This window comes from Oncorhynchus mykiss, chromosome 8 (genome assembly GCF_013265735.2).
Source record: "Oncorhynchus mykiss isolate Arlee chromosome 8, USDA_OmykA_1.1, whole genome shotgun sequence".
Taxonomy (NCBI): domain Eukaryota; kingdom Metazoa; phylum Chordata; class Actinopteri; order Salmoniformes; family Salmonidae; genus Oncorhynchus; species Oncorhynchus mykiss.
Window position 1 is genome coordinate 37698393 of NC_048572.1, and position 17422 is coordinate 37715814.

General features: G+C 40.8%; 1 protein-coding gene across 1 annotated transcript in view; it reads left to right on the forward strand.

Moving 5' to 3' along the window:
- The window catches only part of LOC110530909 (fibronectin type III domain-containing protein 1), an 81475-nt gene that overhangs the window by 46268 nt on the left and 17785 nt on the right, over window positions 1-17422 (forward strand). Inside the window, exons 16-18 of the mRNA XM_036986868.1 lie at window positions 396-542; window positions 5720-5956; window positions 14555-14663. Coding sequence (XP_036842763.1) covers window positions 396-542; window positions 5720-5956; window positions 14555-14663 — 493 coding nt within the window. The remainder of the gene's footprint in view (window positions 1-395; window positions 543-5719; window positions 5957-14554; window positions 14664-17422) is intronic.

Sequence of the window (17422 nt, forward strand, 5' to 3'; positions counted from 1 at the left end):
ATGCAGAGGTCCGTTGGCACGCCACAGGCCAGAACGCCTGGTGCTGCTGGAAGTAACTCATTGATTTGAATGACTTCACTGACTTAATCCTTACACATTTGTTAGGCTCAGAACCATGAACATTACAGTAATCTACTGCGAAACAAACGGGCATGATGCTCAAAAGCCGGTGCCTCAGGAATGGAAAAATATTGGCAGCAAAACATTACACATGAAGAACTTGCCTTTTAAAAGGAAAAAAACATCAAGGTCATTTCCAATGATATCACACTCCTTTCAAGAGCTATTGCATGCTTATTACATGCCCATTACAAAAGTCTAGTGCTACGTACAAAATGTCACACAGACTAAATTCAGTGGTATTTGGATTTAGTTTGTGTCCCTTTTTTTCCTAGATGAGTTGTTGTGGCAGACCACGCTGCCCCCCACGCTGCCCCCCACCACCACCACGACAGACCACCCCACCCCTGAACCAGACACCAGGCCCTTCAACAATAGCCCCTCCAATGAGTTCGACCTCACCGGGAAGAAACGCTTCACAGGTAGGCTACGGTATGGAGAAAAGTGATAACAGTAGTATGCGCAATGTGTGGGAGCATGCTTGCTTGCATGTATGTGTACCTGATTGGGTGAATGCACGTGGGTGAGTGCTTGTAAGTGTGTTTGAGCTGTTTGTGTTTGAGTTTGACAGCCTATCTATCTCTCACCTTACGTTGATGAAACATACCACTTGCGGTTATTTCAGCATCACTGTCTAAGAGCTTAACCTTGTCCTCTGTGTATTTAGACTTTACTGCTGAGAACTTAACCCTGTCATCACACCCCATTACCCTTATCTATATGATGGATCTCAGTTTAAAGAGAGCTTAATGTCTTCTGTCATACTGTAGTGAGTGATTAAAAAAAAAATAATAATAATGGGGGGGGGGGGGGGGGGGGGGCTTCTGTGAAGTCCCTCTAAATGCCAAAGAGAAAGGCCGTTTTTTTTTCGTAACATAAATAATGTTCATCCAGGCATCCAGCTGAAACACCTGCATGCGTTTGTGTTTGATTGAGTGAGCGTGCTCGCATTTTAAGTGTGTGCGTGTGTGTGTGTGTGTGTGTGTGTGTGTGTGTGTGTGTGTGTGTGTGTGCGTTCGCTTGTGTGCAACACCTGTCTCAGCCTTATAAATAATTATAGTCCTATTTGGTGTGTGTTCAGTTTTCTTTCACGGAGGAGAAAGGAACTCTGGCTCTCTATATCTTGGCTCGTTCAGTCGCACATCATAAATACATTCACAGTTCTTGACTAGCGCCTATATTTACATGATTACCCCTGGGCCAAGGAAAATCCCTTTAGGTGAGGGAGTGCCATCTTTGCATTGGTCTGGCAGAACTATCAGAGTTGTATCTTCTTTCAGCTAACAGACGATATCCTGAAATGACCTCTAATGTTGTTTCACCCCTCCGGGACCCTCTCTTGCAGAGATTAACGGTCAATCATGGTCCTGGAAAGCTGTCTGCATTGTTTGCTGGGTTTTGTTCCAGCCCAATACTAACACAGCTGATTGAACTAATCCAGGTCCCTGGTCTAGATTGAAGAGCATGATTAGTGTTAGTGCTGGGCTGGAACAAAGACACACTAGGGTTGCTAAACTTGCATCTGCAAGGAGGAACCCCCTTCTCTGGTCATGGTGTACATAATACATGGGACTGGGTCTGTGTGTAAAGTGTCACTATGACAGACTAGAGATTTGGAGACAACGGAGTTAGTTGAGAATGTTGTTGGTAGAACTAATGGTCGCACTGTAGGCCTTTGTACTTCCCAACGCCAATCGCATTGTAAGGGCCAGGGTCTTGACAGTTCAGGGTCCACATGACATGGGCGACAGTGGCAAAGTTGGATTGGCTTTGCATAGCCTAACTGTGGGGCTAGTTAGGGAACATCAATACATTTCACAATGTAAATGGGACAATATGTTCATGTGGCACACCTTTTAGTTGTCTCATGAAATGCTTTCAATATTTTTATATGCATTTCTACAAGTTATAGTTGGTTTAAGGGTTTTAGGGCATTGATATTTAAAAATATTTTCCCATGTACATTGTGTAATTTACTGATGGTCCCTGAGCATTACGATCAGGTCGCATGCAGCTGTGCACCATTTTAATGATTACTTGGGTACTGCCAGCTGTGGGCTTGTGGGCAGGATTGAAATAAACCCAACCCAAAGAAAGCTATTGCGGTACCTTTCATTCCGTGACATGCCATTTTTTCCTAAATATCTCGCAAATCTGTTTTGGATGAGACTGACTGTATGACCAAAATTACCCTATTTGCACTTTGTAGTCAATTTTGAAACTAGAATAAATGTTTCTGACTCATATCAATGCTACGTAGGCTGTTTCCAAAAGGAGAAGTTGCTTACTACGTTCAGTTGCTCTTGAAGCGTCCTGCTGTCTCTTTACCATTCTAAAGTGCTTGCTTTGGCCTCGTCTGTCTCCTCCTCTGTCTGCTTTATCCACATCCACTCCTATCGCTGGAAAAACAGACTGAAACCCCCCCACACTGAACAGGAATAAAACCAACATCTCTGATTCCCCATCACCCTCTCTCTCTCTCCTTCCCTCCCTCCTACTGTCTCTCATGAAGGAGCCTCTCTGTGTTTGTTGGGCTCCTAATGATGATGTGTACATTCTTGCTGAGCCGTCAGGGAGCGCCACTCACATCTCCCATGTGAATGTGTTGGCGTGGCATAGTCGGACAGTACCCTAACCGACGGGTCTCAGTAACAGCAGTGTTAACTGGTATTTTTCAATATGAGGACCTGAGTTCGAAATGTGTCAGTGACATTGGACAGCCTTCCAAGCAAGGCTTACCGGTTAGACCGGCGGATCCGGCCTGCGAGCCCAAACGGATCTGGCCCACGAGCCCATTCAATCCGGTCTGGGGGAGGTTTGTGTAAAAACATTATTACAAACAGGTCACTCTTCAACGTTTAAAATAGATAGAAATTATGTAGAATAGGTCCATTATAACATTTTCAAATAACTGCCCTTATTCTGGCCCGCAAATTGCTTTTGACGAACAAATCGGTCTGCAAAGAAATCTGTGGAACCCTCTGCTTAATTTTGCAATCCCGATGTGGCCCTCGAGACAGAATTATTGCCCACCCCTGAGTTGGGCAGTACCACCAATTGGAACAGAATTGGTTCCAATTGTTTGGCTGGTGCACGATGCTTGAAACACCAGAGCCATGTGTACTGAATATGGTGTAGGCTTATCTGTTGACAGCATTGGATGAAAGTCTCCTTAATTACCATATTATTACAATGTTATTACAACATTGGCCCCTGAAACAGGTAATCTAATCCAGCTAAACTATCCTGTGAGCCGAGGCCGGCGGACGCACAGCAAACACATCTGAAGCTCATTACATCTATTATAGAAATCCTAAGACAGAATGAAATAGAGTAAGAATAACAGTGAAATAATGAAAAAATATGAAACCCGCTGATATCAGCAGTGAGAGGAGAGGTCCCAGACGGCCAAACAAGGAGACCTACTCTCTCATATTTACGAGTTTAATATATCAGATCCAACACAGCAGCCAGCTTTCTGACACGTCCACCATTCCTATATCTGGAGGGGGTTTGACCATGCTAACTCAATTGACCAATCGTGTCAGTCAACTGTACTGGCGCCAGACAAAGGGTATTGGGTTCCTCTTTACAGGCCGACACATGTTATCTGAAGACTCGTATAGAGCGTATGATCTAAGTCAATGGAGTGTTACAAAAGGGAAGAAAAGTATAAAGTTATCCTTTCCCTTATGTTCGATTTGGCCTACACCGTTTATGTTCCGGGTCAATTTCATAAATATATGATTTTAACCTCTCAAAATGTATTTTTCAGTAGCTGAGAATGTCCTCTTTCGTATGTTTTCCCCCCCTGAGTTGATAGACCCAACTGTAAAAAATGTTAAGTCAATTGTTTGAATACTGTACCAAATTCGTAAATCCATCAAATTACTACATACATTTTTATGACATTTATGAAATGTTTTGCTAGAATTCAGATCACTGTCCCTCGGCCTCTGAACGTCACAGGGAAAACAAACTTATATCCTTGTGATCATCATGGATGGATCTTTACTGCACAGAATAACAATTGTCTCTAGAACAAAGGTCAAGGTCAAATTGTCTTGAAGGGGTAGTATTGATTAGTATTGATCAGCCTCTCAGCAACATAGGGAAATTATACATAAACTTATATCTACAGTATGTGAAATCAGCTTGTTTCTAGAACAAACCGTTCAAAGGTTATAATAGACCAAGGTCAAGATCAAATTGCAGGGGTCAAATTGCGGGTCAAATTGAACCAGAACATTATGGATGTCGCTACCAGGTCAACTTTTTTAGTTTTCTTTTAAATTACATGTTTTACAAGTTTGAGACCCATACTTAGGAAAGTAGATGAAGGGTCATGGTGGAAAATTACATGAAATAGTATTTTAGTGATTCCAAACTGTTCCGGAACATAAAGGAAAGGGTTAAGAGCACTACATCTACTTCCTCAGAATGTAGTAGATCAAAAGATAGATATAGAAACTCTATAGAAGACACAATATCTCAAAAGCACATACACAGACAGACACATACATCAGTGTCCAGAAATGTAGCTGTAAGGACATGTAGCTGTAAGGACATTATTTGATGTAGTTGAAATGTTCTCAAATCTATTGTATTCTTAAAAAAAGGAGAGTAGAAACCTTGTAGCCCTGTTGGACAGTGTCTGTTGGCTACAGTTGCCTGTCCCGAGTCGTGTGGTGGAGTGGGACTGAGTCCAGCCAAATTCCCATTCCCATCCCAATCATAATGAGAATTCTGGGAGTTCTGGAAGTGTTCACAGCTGTGTATGGATCCAACTGGCACTACAGTAGCTCCCACGGACACGAAGAACAACAAAAATACAGACAGAAAATCACCCAATGGGGAAGAAGGATGGGACCAGGGGTCTCACACGACCTGTTATGCTACACAAGATCACCCACTCTGACTTCTCCTGAACTCCTGACAGAGGGAACCATAGTAGACTCAGTTATAAACGGAATAGATTGTAATATGAGACTTTATTGCCCACCAGCAGATGTTAAAACATTGCCTTCTTGTATTAAAACCTCTATGCAGTCTTTTTAATTAAATAATTTTGAATAAATCATCATGTCATAAAAATAACTCCAAATTAAATTATTTTCCTGAGTGTCCTTTTGCCATGGAAATGCTCAGTCTGATCGTGTGTGGGCGTGTCGATGCAAATTTGAAGGCGGTATATTTATATACACAACCCTTATTGGCGAATAGGGTCATTTAGAATCTAGAGCCTACCCCGCCTACACCTTCAAAGTAGTAAGATACATAAGCAAATAAAAGATGACTGGTCATTGGTCAGAATGATCACATCAGATTGTGATGTCATGATCTGGGCCAAAAACTCCATCCCACCTGAACAGATTGGGCAATTTCAACCTCATAGTGTGGAAATGTCTTTTTTTAAAACATGTATCTAGCTGCACTGCCTCTTCAACATAATAATTTTAGTGTTCAGTAAAAATGTAGACCGAAGAAAACATTGTGCTCTCCCAAGGGATTTCTTGGTTGGTGTGTAAACCCAGCATTGTACACAATTGATCAACCATCTTGCTGCTTTCCCATCCCTCCCTGCCATCCCTCTCTCCAGCTCCGTATGTGAACTTCATCCAGAAGGATCCGGGCGCTCCGTGCTCGCTGACGGAGGCTCTGGAATACCTACAGGTGGACGTCCTGGAAAACCTGCTCAAGAAAGACAGCCTGGCTACTAATCAGAAACAGCCGCCCAAAAACAAGCCCCACAACATCACGGTGGTCGCCATGGAAGGCTGTCACTCATTCGTCATCCTGGACTGGGCCATCCCACTGAAGGATGACATGGTGTCAGGTGAGTGGACCACAATGTCACGCAGGGTGACTAGCATGCTTGGCCACATAGTGGGGTGTACTGTAGATACAATGTGAGAGGTGTGAAGAGTATTCTGTAAGTGCTTCAAGCAGTTAGTGTGCACTTATGCTGCAATTATTCTGATCTTTTTTTACTAATTAGTCTTTTGACAAATCAGATCAGCTCTTAAACAGATCTGACGTGAAAATATCTGATGTGATTGATCAAAAGACATATTAGTGGAAAATATATCAGAAATGGGATGCCTCTGTAAACGTAGCCTATGTATGACTTCAACTTTTCTATCCTGACCCATTTGTTATGCTTTTCAAAGGATCATAGCAGGTCAGCAGACATAATCTAACTATCACGTTTAAGGTAAGACACAGGTGCAGACAGTGTCGAAATAACAAAGTGTATTATTCAAACAGGGGCAGGCAAAAGAACAGGTCAAGGGCAGGCAGAGGTCAGTAATCTAGATTGGTGGGGAAAAGGTACAGGATGGCAGGCAGGCTCAGGGTCAGGGCAGGCAGCATGGTCAACAACGGGAAAACTAGGAAACAGGAACACTCGTGAGACCAGAGCAGAGGGAAAACCACTGGTATGATAGACGAAACAAAACAAGCTGGCCACAGACAAACAGAGAACACAGGTATAAATACACAGGGGATAATGGGGAAGCTGGGCGACACCTGGAGGGGGGGTGGAGACAATCACAAAGACAGGTGAAACAGATCAGGGTGTGACACTAACTAGTCAGCTGCTCGTTAGATTTTAGGGAGTCACCCAACCCCCAATGTTTTAGACGTCAGTAACTGAGTTTTGAGTACTGTAAAACTATATTTGATAGATTGAGGGATCCAGTGTGTAGTGAGTGTGACTTGTGAACAGTGCTTCAGTCAGAGACATGGGTTCAGTCATCCAGAGAGAAGCTGTGTGTTGCCTTTGGCTGGCCAACAGAAGCTCCTAGTCCTGGAGTGGGCTGGGCCATTCTCTGATGTCTAAACCACATAGTATCGCAGACCCGCACCACTTTCTCTTTCCCACTATTTCGATCTCTCTCTCATTTCAATATACAGTATTTAACGTCTTTGCTAAAATGGATTCAGTGCCTTGCATTTCCTCAAATGCATGTACTGTTTGTTATGCCTGACAATATTCCAGAAAGGCATGGCTATGACATCTGTCTACATGGTGGCCAAAGGGGTTCCTAATTCGCCTTCCTAAATTACTCTTTACATATTGATCAATGGAGACATTTTTTGGGGTCACCAAGCCAAAACTTTGCCAGTGATATAAGTAATTTAAATTGTGATGGTGAGTATATGGATGTCACCTAATTTTAACATTCTGTCATAAAGAGCACAAGTTCAACCTTATAAAAAACACATTTTCCCCTCTTAAAAAATGTAATAAAAAGTGTGACTAGTACGTGCCTTTAGTATCACGGGCGCTAGGCTGTAAAAAAAAATAATGTATAATCGTTTTTATCGATTTTAACAAATTATACATTGTACAATGCTCCACAATATGTCAACGTGTAGGTCTAGGCTTTGTCCTTCCAATGAGTGGTAATTATATGGCTCTACAGTGTATGGTTAGCGGTGTTATGGTGCGTTCATAACCAAGTGGGAAGTGGGAATTTATCACATCTGGGAAAAATTGAACAGTAATTACTAGTTAAATCAGCCATGAATCCTCTTGTGACCGGGGGAATTGAAGCTTGTTGTGTGCAACAGGAAGGGGCAATTGAATACAAGATTCAAAATAGTAATGTCAATTGGTAAAACATTTCTAGCCTGTCTATCTATGGGTAACAGGGTTGATGTGTTATGCTCAACACGCTCAGTGTTTCACCACAAAACACCAGAAAATTGCCAAAAAGTGTAGAACCAGCTCACCTGCTTTTCCACTATGATTTGAGTATTAGATGGTCAATGTTTATTTTTTAAATATTTTTTTTAACTTTGTTTATTGAATTTTCAACACCAGCATTTACAAAATAATTGCACTTGTAAGTTATTTGGTAGTAATTATAAAACAACTCAACACATCAAAGACAACAATACAGCAAAACAGAGAGAGAGAGAGACATAAAAACATACAAATACCAAAAAATAAAAAAACAAGAGAAAAAAATATATATATGATACAGTTGTTATAGGTCAACAAGCACAGATAATACAATCCTTAACATCTGAGATGTCGTGTATGCACCAGGCCTCTTACATCACTAATATGTAAATATACATCACTCTGGAACTGCAGGAAAATTTAGTTGTTTAACATTTTTATTTGACCTTTATTTAACTAGGCAAGTCAGTTAAGAACAAATTCTTATTTTCAATGATGGCCTAGGTTGGTTTCTGGAAAGACATCTTTAACACACTCTCAGAATTAAGAGTGTGGGTTAACTGCCTGTTCAGGGGCAGAGCGACAGATGTGTACCTTGTCAGCTCAGGGATATGAACTTGCAACCTTTCGGTTACTAGTCCAACGCTCTAACCTGCCGCCCCATAAGAAAACATAAGAAAAGAAGGGAGCCCATATTGCATAGAATTTGTCTACAGACCCATTGAGTGTGTGTTTAATTTTTGTCAACTTTATGCAATTCAAAATGGATTTAATCCAAAGAGTATGAGAAGGAGGTGCAGAGGATTTCCATCTTTGTAAAATTAATCGTCTCGCTAACAAAGTGACACAGGCAATTACATCCTTATTCATTTTGGTCAGTTGTATTGTGGGTAAGGAAACCCCAAAAAGTGCAATAAAAGGGTCTGGCTCGATCTGTGTGCCGCTTAATTCTGAGAGTGTGTTAAAGATGTCTTTCCAGAAACCAACAAGAGATGGGCAACACCAAAACATGTGTGCATGATTAGCAGGAGACTGATTACATCGTACACAATTAGGGTTCACATTCTTGTAAATTTTGGATAATCTTGCTTTGGTCCATTGGGCCCTATGAATGAGTTTGCTATGTTTGCTATAAATGCTATGAATGAGTTTGCTATGTACCCTTTTGAGTGCCCCTTCCCATAGTTCATCAGATATTTCCTCACCCAGTTCCTCCTCCCATGAGGATGTAATATTGTTTAATGAGATGTTTTGCTGTGAGCAAATTTGACTATAGATTATTGACGAGGTGCCTTTCAGAGTAGAAAGTGGGATAAGAAGTGTGTCAAACTGTGTTTCACCAGGAAGGGTGAATCCTTGATCTTTGCTGTGGACATAACTCCAGACTTGTAAGAACCTAAAGAAATTATTTCTGGGGAGACAGAATTTAGCTGATAATTGTTCAAACGTACTAAATGTATTGTGAATATACAGATCCCTGAATCTTTTAATACCGAGACTAGACTATGTTGAGGAAGCTCCATCAACCATAGATGGGGGGAAAAGCTGGGTTTGAGGCCACCGGATCCAAAGAAGAGGTTGTCTGAAACCCAAAGTGGCGCCTAAATTGATTTTAGATCTTCAATGTTGTTTTGACACATATATTTTTGGTGAAGGAGGAGTAAGGGCCTGTAACGGAGGAGTGAGCGAGGGAAGACAATGATGCCGGTATAGATGAGGCAACCTCCATCTCGAGCCAAATTGGGGGTGGGAATATCTCTCTGCTCTGCAACCAGTACTGAATAATCCTAATGTTAGCGGCCCAGTAATAGAATCTGAAATCCGGGAGAGCTAGACCGCCGTCTGGTTTGGGCCTCTGCATAAGCTGTTTTTATATCCTGGGGTGCTTTTTGTCCCATATAAAGGGCAGTATTAGGCCATCGATCTTTTTGAAAAATGTATTGGGAAGAAAAATCTGAAGGCACTGATAGCGATATAAGAATTTAGGGAGAGTATTCCTTTCCTTTTAATATAATTAATTATTGCGACTAAGGAGAGGTGTAGCAAAGACCAGCGTTCCAAATCGTCCTTAGTACAGGTTGAAAGAGGAGCAAAGTTGGCATGAAAAAGGTTTTCAAATCTGATTGTGACATGTACCCTGAGATAAATATATCTACTGTGAGCAATTTTAAATAGCAAGTTATGTAAAGGGGAATTTTATGCGGCCATATTAAGCTGCATCAATTCGCTTTTACTGAGATTCAGTTTTTAGCCTGATAAGTGACCGAAGGATGCGAAAGTGGCAAGGGCAGCAGGAACAGAGACAGAAAGGTTGGATGTGTATAATAATAAATCCTCTGCATATAGAGACAGTTTTTGTTTGTGTCCGTATCTGACTATACCTTTGATGAGGGGGTTGGAGCGAAGTCCTATTGCAGGTGGTTCTATGGCGAGGGCAAACAGAAAGGGACTTAAAGGGCAACCCTGGCGTGTCGATCGTTGCAAAGGGAAGCAATCTGATTGAGTGTTATTAGTCCTGACAGAGGCTTGAGGGGATGAGTACAGAACTCTTATCAAAGTCATGGATTTGGAGCCAAAGTCGAATTTATTTAGAGCGTAATTTTTTAAATTTCCATTCCACCCGGTCAAAGGCTTTCTCCGCAACCAGGGATATAATGGCTTCAGAGGTATTGGCGACAGAAGGATTATATATAATATTAAATCATCGTTGAAGATTAAAGAATGAGTGTCTATTTTTAATAAATCCGGAGAGATAATTGATGGGAGGACTGTTTCCAGACGTGTTGCCAGAAGTTTGGCTAGAATTTTATAGTCAAAATTTAGCAGGTTAATTGTACGGTATGATACACAGTCAAGAGGGTCTTTGTTTTTTTAAGAATAAGAGAAATGGTTGCCTGAGTGAGAATCTGTGGGAGAGCACCATTTACAAATGCTTCATTGTACATTTCAATTAGAATAGGGGCTATTTTGGAGATAAACTTTTTATAAAACTCTGCTGAGTAGCCATCAGGCCCTGAGCTTCTCGCAGATTAAAGGGATTTGACAGCATTCGACAATTCTTCAACTTCTTGCCTTACTCTGAAATGAGGAATGGAACACCTGACCAACCCATGCTCTAATTTGTTTTACCAAATCCCGTCTGACCGAAGGCACAGCAAGTGAGTGGAAGAAATCCTCCAATTCCAATGCATCCACATTACTTTCAGAAGTATATAGAGACTGGTAAAATCTCTTGAACTCATCGTTGATACCCCTAGGGTCTAATGATATCCCAGACGATGTACACATTTTAGGAATCTGAAATGATGATGATAGTTGACGTAACTTGTGAGCTAATAATTTACTGGCTTTATCTCCTTGTTCATTGTAAGTGCACCTACACTTGATAAGTAGTTCAGTAACCTGGTCTGGTAATAATGTGTCAAATTCTGCTTGCAAAGTTAAACGTTCCAAATAAATAGCCGGAGAATGTGAAACGGCATAAATGTCATCTAATTGGGCAATACAGTGTGTTAACATAGATAGCCTATCCTTTTTCAGTTTGTTCTCAAGTGTGGTGCAGGAAATAATTTCACCTCTGATATAAGCTTTCAAAGTTTCCCAAAGAGTAGATGCAGAGATGTTTGGGGTTCTATTTGTGACCATGAAAGTCGGTTTGACTCAAAACAAAATTGACAAAGTGTTCATTACCGAGCAGTTGAGTATTGAGCCGCCAAGGCGGTCACTCGCAGATTGTCAACAGTTTGAAAGACTGCTTCCATAGTAACAGGGGCGTGGTCAGATACAACAATTGGATTATATGAACATGAAGATATGGAATGGAGAAGCCTGTCATCTACAAGGAAGTAGTCTATGCACGTAAAAGTGTGGTGAACCGTTGAGAAAAAAGAGTATGCTTTTCCAGATGGATTAAACATTCTCCAAGGATCTGAGACTGCGAATTCAGACATAAAGGTTCGGACAACTCTAGCTGAGGTTAACAAGGTAGTAGATTTAGTGGAGGATCGATCCAAATGTGGGTCTAACCAACAGTTAAAGTCACCGCCTAAGATCAACATATGGGAAGACATATCTGGGAGTGTAGAGAAAATCGATTTGAAAAAAATCACCATTGTCCCAATTAGGAGCATAAATATTAACAAGAAGTATGTTCGTATTGAGCAGCCTACCACTGACAATTATGTATCTACCATGGGGATCTGCGATCACATTAGAACGGTATCGATCTGTGAAGTAAAATAGATCGATCGTGAAGACATCACAACTATGAAATAACACATATGGAATCAAGTAGTAACCAAGTAGTAACCAAAAAAAGTGTTAAACAAATCAAAATATACTTGATATTTGAAATACTTAAAAGTAGCCACACTTTGCCTTGATGACAGCTTTACACACTCTTGGCATTATCTCAACCAGCTTCATGAGGTAGTCACCTGGAATGCTTTTCCAAAAGTCTTGCAGGAGTTCCCACATATGCTGAGTACTTGTTGGTTGCTTTTCCTTCACTCTGCGGTCCAACTCATTCCAAACCATCTCAATTGGGTTGAGTTCAGGTGATTGTGGAGGCCAGCTCATCTGATGCAGCACTCTTCACTCTCCTTCTTGGTCAAGTAGCCCTTACACAGCCAGGATGTGTGTTTTGGGTCAGTGTTCTGTTGAAAAACAAATGATAGTCCCACTAAGCGCAAACCAGATGGGATGGCATATCACTGCAGAATGCTGTGGTAGCCATGCTGGTTAAGCGTACCTTGAATTCTAAATAAATTACTGACAGTGTCACCAGCAGAGCACCCGCAACACCATCACACCTGCAGAAACTTCACGGTGCAAAACTTCATGGTGGGAACCACACATGCGGGGATCATCCATTCACCTACTCCGCGTCTCACAAAGACACAGCGGTTGGAACCAAAAATCTAACATTTGGATTCATCAGACCAAGGACAGATTTCCACCGGTCTAATGTCCATTGCTTGTGTTTCTTGGGCCAAGCAAGTCTCTTATTATTATTGGTGTCCTTTAGTAGTAGTGTCTTTGCAGCAATTCAAACATGAAGTCCTGATTCACACAGTCTCCTCTGAACAGTTGATGTTGAGATGTGTCTGTTACTTGAACTCTGGTGCTGTAATTTCTTATCCTCTGCAGCAGAGGTAACTCTGGGTCTTCCTTTCCTGTGGCGGTCCTCATGAGAGCCAGGTTCATCATAGCGCTTGATAGCTTTTGTGGCTGCACTTGAATAAACTTTAAAAGTTCTTGACATTGACTTGCCTTCATGTCTTAAAGTAATGATGGACTGTCATTTCTCTTTGCTTATTTGAGCTATTCTTGCCATAATATGGACTTGGTCTTTTACCAAATAGGGCTATCGTCTGTATACCAACCCTACCTTGTCACAATACAGCTAATTGGCTCAAACGCATTAAGAAGGAAATAAATTCCACAAATGTACTTTTAACAAGGCACACCTGTTAATTGAAATGCATTCCAAGTGACTACCTCATGAAGCTGGTTGAGAGACTGTCAAGAGTGTGCAAAGCTGTCATCAAGGCAAAGGGTGGCTACTTTGAAGAATTTAAAATATAAAATGCATTTTTTGGTTACTACATGATTCCATGTATGTTATTTCATAGTGTTGATGTCTTCACTGTTATTCTACAATGTAGAAAATAGTAAAACTAAAGAAAAACCCAACAAAGTCTTTCTAAAGACTTTTACTAAATAATTTGATAAATACATGTGAAAATGTATCTGAAAATATATTCTAAAATACATTTTCAATGTACTTCAGATTGTATTTTGAAATACGTTAAATACATTTCCCGATGCATTTAATATATATTGTGATATACATTTTACATACATTTATATATACCTTGTAAACACATTTTGTAATATATTACAATATTGAAATATTTCACGTTTTCTAATTTTTATTCCCTTAAGGGCTGCGTTGTCAGAAAGATGAGCAAAGTAAAGAGGGAAGAAAAAGAGGGAGAGAGAGGCAGCAGGGTTGAGAGAGAATGAAAGAGTGAGGAGAGAAGGATAAGTGAGTGACAGGCTGCAACAGTGCTTCTGTTTTCACACTTCTGATTACAAAATATAATCATAGAGAAAAAATGAAAGAGAGGGAGAGAAAGAGGGATCAACACAATCAGAGAGCAAGAGTGGTGCCTGTGGTAGTGGTTCCCTCCTCCTCCTCCCCTCCACCTTGAGCCAGCTGTGTTGGCCAGGCTCCAGAAAAAATATGAACACATAGGAGCTAGATGTGGCAGGGAGCACCGCCCTTGTAGAGTTTCCACTGGCTGAGTGGCATGATCTGAGCATTCCATGACCTCAGTACTCACGTACTGGCCTGGGGCTTTATGGAAGTTTACCCTTCTGTGTGTGAGAGGAGGCAAAACAAGAGGTGAGAAACAGAGAAACAGATTGTCTCTGTATGTGTAGTGGTTAGCAGATCCACAATGTGACTTACTGTGGCTGTCTCTAGTTTAAAACCACTGATACCTCAAATTAGTTGGGATCGTTCTTCTGCCTCCAATCACTCTCCTGTCAAATTAAATATTTCCTCTCTAACATCAGACCACCCTTACCTTGGGCTACACATCAAAACCAACATGGACACATTTGATTTCTCCTTCTCAAACTTTAAAATGGATCAATGTTTGATCCCTCAATGTTTGATCCCTCTAACCTCTGGTGACATTTGGCCCCTGACCCACGCCTTGTGTGTGACCCCTGCAGGCTACATGGTCCACAGTGCCTCATACGATGACGTCCTTAACAACAGGTGGTCCTCCAGTGCATCCAGCGGCTCACATCTGGCTGTTGAAAACCTCAAACCTAACTCCAGGTGAGAATATGCTCTCTGTGTGTGTGAGAGTGTTTATGGCGTCTTTCACAATGGGCTGCTTATACAAACAAAGGATTTGCGAGATGTTACGGCTTATATATTCTTTACCCATGAGTGTGCGTCTGGGGAGGTGTTTGCCTGCGTGTTTGCGTCTGTGTGTAAGTATTTATAACTATAAATCAAATCAAAATGTATTCATCACATGCGCAGAATGCAGCTTGCGCAGACTTTACAGTGAATTGCTCGCTTATGAAACTTTCCCAGCGATGCAGCGTTTAAAAATAATAATACGACATAAAATAGTAACTAACATGAAATGAATCAAATAAAATAGACAAGAATGAAGCTACAGTATATACAGGGAGTACCAGTACAGGATCAATGTGCAGAGATACAAGGTACTTGAGGTAGATATGTACATGAAGGCAAGGTAATGTGACTAGGCATCCGGATAGATACAGTAATAATTAGAGTAAAATAAAGAACAGAGTAGCAGCAGCATATGATGAGTGTAAAAGTGTGTGTGAGGGTGTGCATGTGTGTATGTATTTGTGTTTGTATCGTGCCGGTATGCGTATATGTCAGCAGAGGGTCCTCAAAGGAAGAAAGGGAGGACCATCCTCCTTAGTGGATTTCAGAAAAAAAACTTTTCAGATAATACTACACTAAATATATTCACATCACCAAATAATTGGTTAAAACACATTGCTTTGCTATGAAGGTCTACAGTAATGTCGTGACGTGACTATCATTAATGTGATGATGGCTATTTTATCAAATCAATTAACTATGTTTAATTATTAAATGAATCATGTAACAATTAACTCATCAGTAACTTGGGGTACAACAGAAAAAGTTTGTAATGAGTTACCGTTTCCCGAATTAACTCAAAAATATATCAGAATATATCGTTATCATCCATGAATTATTATTATCTCATATCAGTCTCGTTCTGAACGTCGTTGACTTCAAATCTGCATGGCTTAAAAATTGGCTTAATTATTTATTTACTAACTAACTAAATAATCACATAGAAGGACATAATCACACACAAAGGATAGATTATACCTTGATTACTAACATAATACAATGGGAAGTCCTTAGTGGACTAATCCGATATGGTGGCTTGGTACACAATGAAAAGGGAGGGGCGTGTAAAGGAGAGGGAGAGACTGTAAGGATTGGAGGGAGGGAGTGTCGTAAGTGGGATATAAATATCTGGATGGGACAAATGTTGGGTTGTCTGATTACAGCTGTACAGAACCTCTGGGAAGAATTAAAGTTGGTTAAAGCTTCTCTAGTGTCCGCAAGTTATTTACTCTGAAAAATAAGAACCTAACAATAGTAATATGAATACTTGGCACATGAACGACCGCTCATTCAAAAATAATTGCAATGTGCGTGTGTATATCTTTGTCATCTCTCTGTTGAAATTGCCCGTTCCGTCTGTGGAGAGTAGTTTGATAGAAGTTTGTCAATCAGAGACTCCTTTGTGGTTGTAGCTTCTAGGTCTAACAGTGTCTGTTAGAACGGTTCCTCCAGAGGTGTACCACACGGTGTTCAGAGAGGCTTGTTAGAATAGATCTTTTAGAGGTTTCTATGGTGGTGAAAGGAAACTGTGCTTTGTCTTCGGCCAAGTTTCCTAGGCTAACAGTACTTAAACAGCTGCAGACTGAATGTTCCTGTGTAGTCTTCATCTTCTTCACTCGAGAGTTTCAGAGGGTCTTACCATTTTTTGGACTTGTAGTTTTTAATCCATTTCATAAAGTGTGGACCAAATCCTCACGTTCTCTGGTCTCAATGGTTGATTATTCAAGGTACAGCTAGGATCACTTACCACACCGGCAGCGACCCGGCATTTTTCGGTCTGTGGTCAATTTCATTAGCAGTCCTTTTATGCACTCTGGAAAAATGGGGCATTCCATCCTGTTGACATAATGTCTGTGCTCACGTGGACGTGGTTACTGACTGGGTAAAACTTTCAATGACAAATTTTATCTCATTTCGAAGGCTAAAATCATCTTGCTATCTTTTCACAAATAGTTTCATATTTAATCATATAAGTTTAACCACATTTAGATGTAAACCTGACCCCTTGAATGCGTACACTTTCAGAGATACAGTTATTTAGTTAAACCATCCTTAAAGATATCACAAAACAACAACTGATTTGACATGATTATTGATTGGAGCCCCAACAACCATTTCCCACATTATTTATTTTAGAAATATTGTTTCAATATCCCATTTTTTTATGTTAAAATACTGCAACGCTTCTCTCTGTTGTAACACTCAGACATTCCACTCTCAAGAGAGAGAGGAGGGCTCTCTTTGATCCTCACCTTGGAGGGAAAGTCTTGACAGTAGCCTCAACTAGCTTCCGTCTTCCTCGGGGTACATTGACTTCAATACAAAACCTAGGAAGCTCAGGGTTCTCACCCCCTTCCATAGATTTACACAGTAATTATGACAACTTCCGGAGGACGTCCTCCAACCTCTTAGAGCTCTTGCAGCATGAACTAATATGTTGTCCACCCAATCAAAGGATCAGAGAATGAATGTAGTAATCAAAGCATAAGTTACAGCTAGGTAGCACTGCAGTGCATAAAATGTGTAATAGAAATAAGGCCATGCTCATAAAAAAAAAAATTGTCCTTAAACAACATTGGCGTTTGTATTGTGTGTGTGTGTGTGTGTGTGTGTGTGTGTGTGTGTGTGTGTGTGTGTGTGTGTGTGTGTGTGTGTGTGTGTGTGTGTGT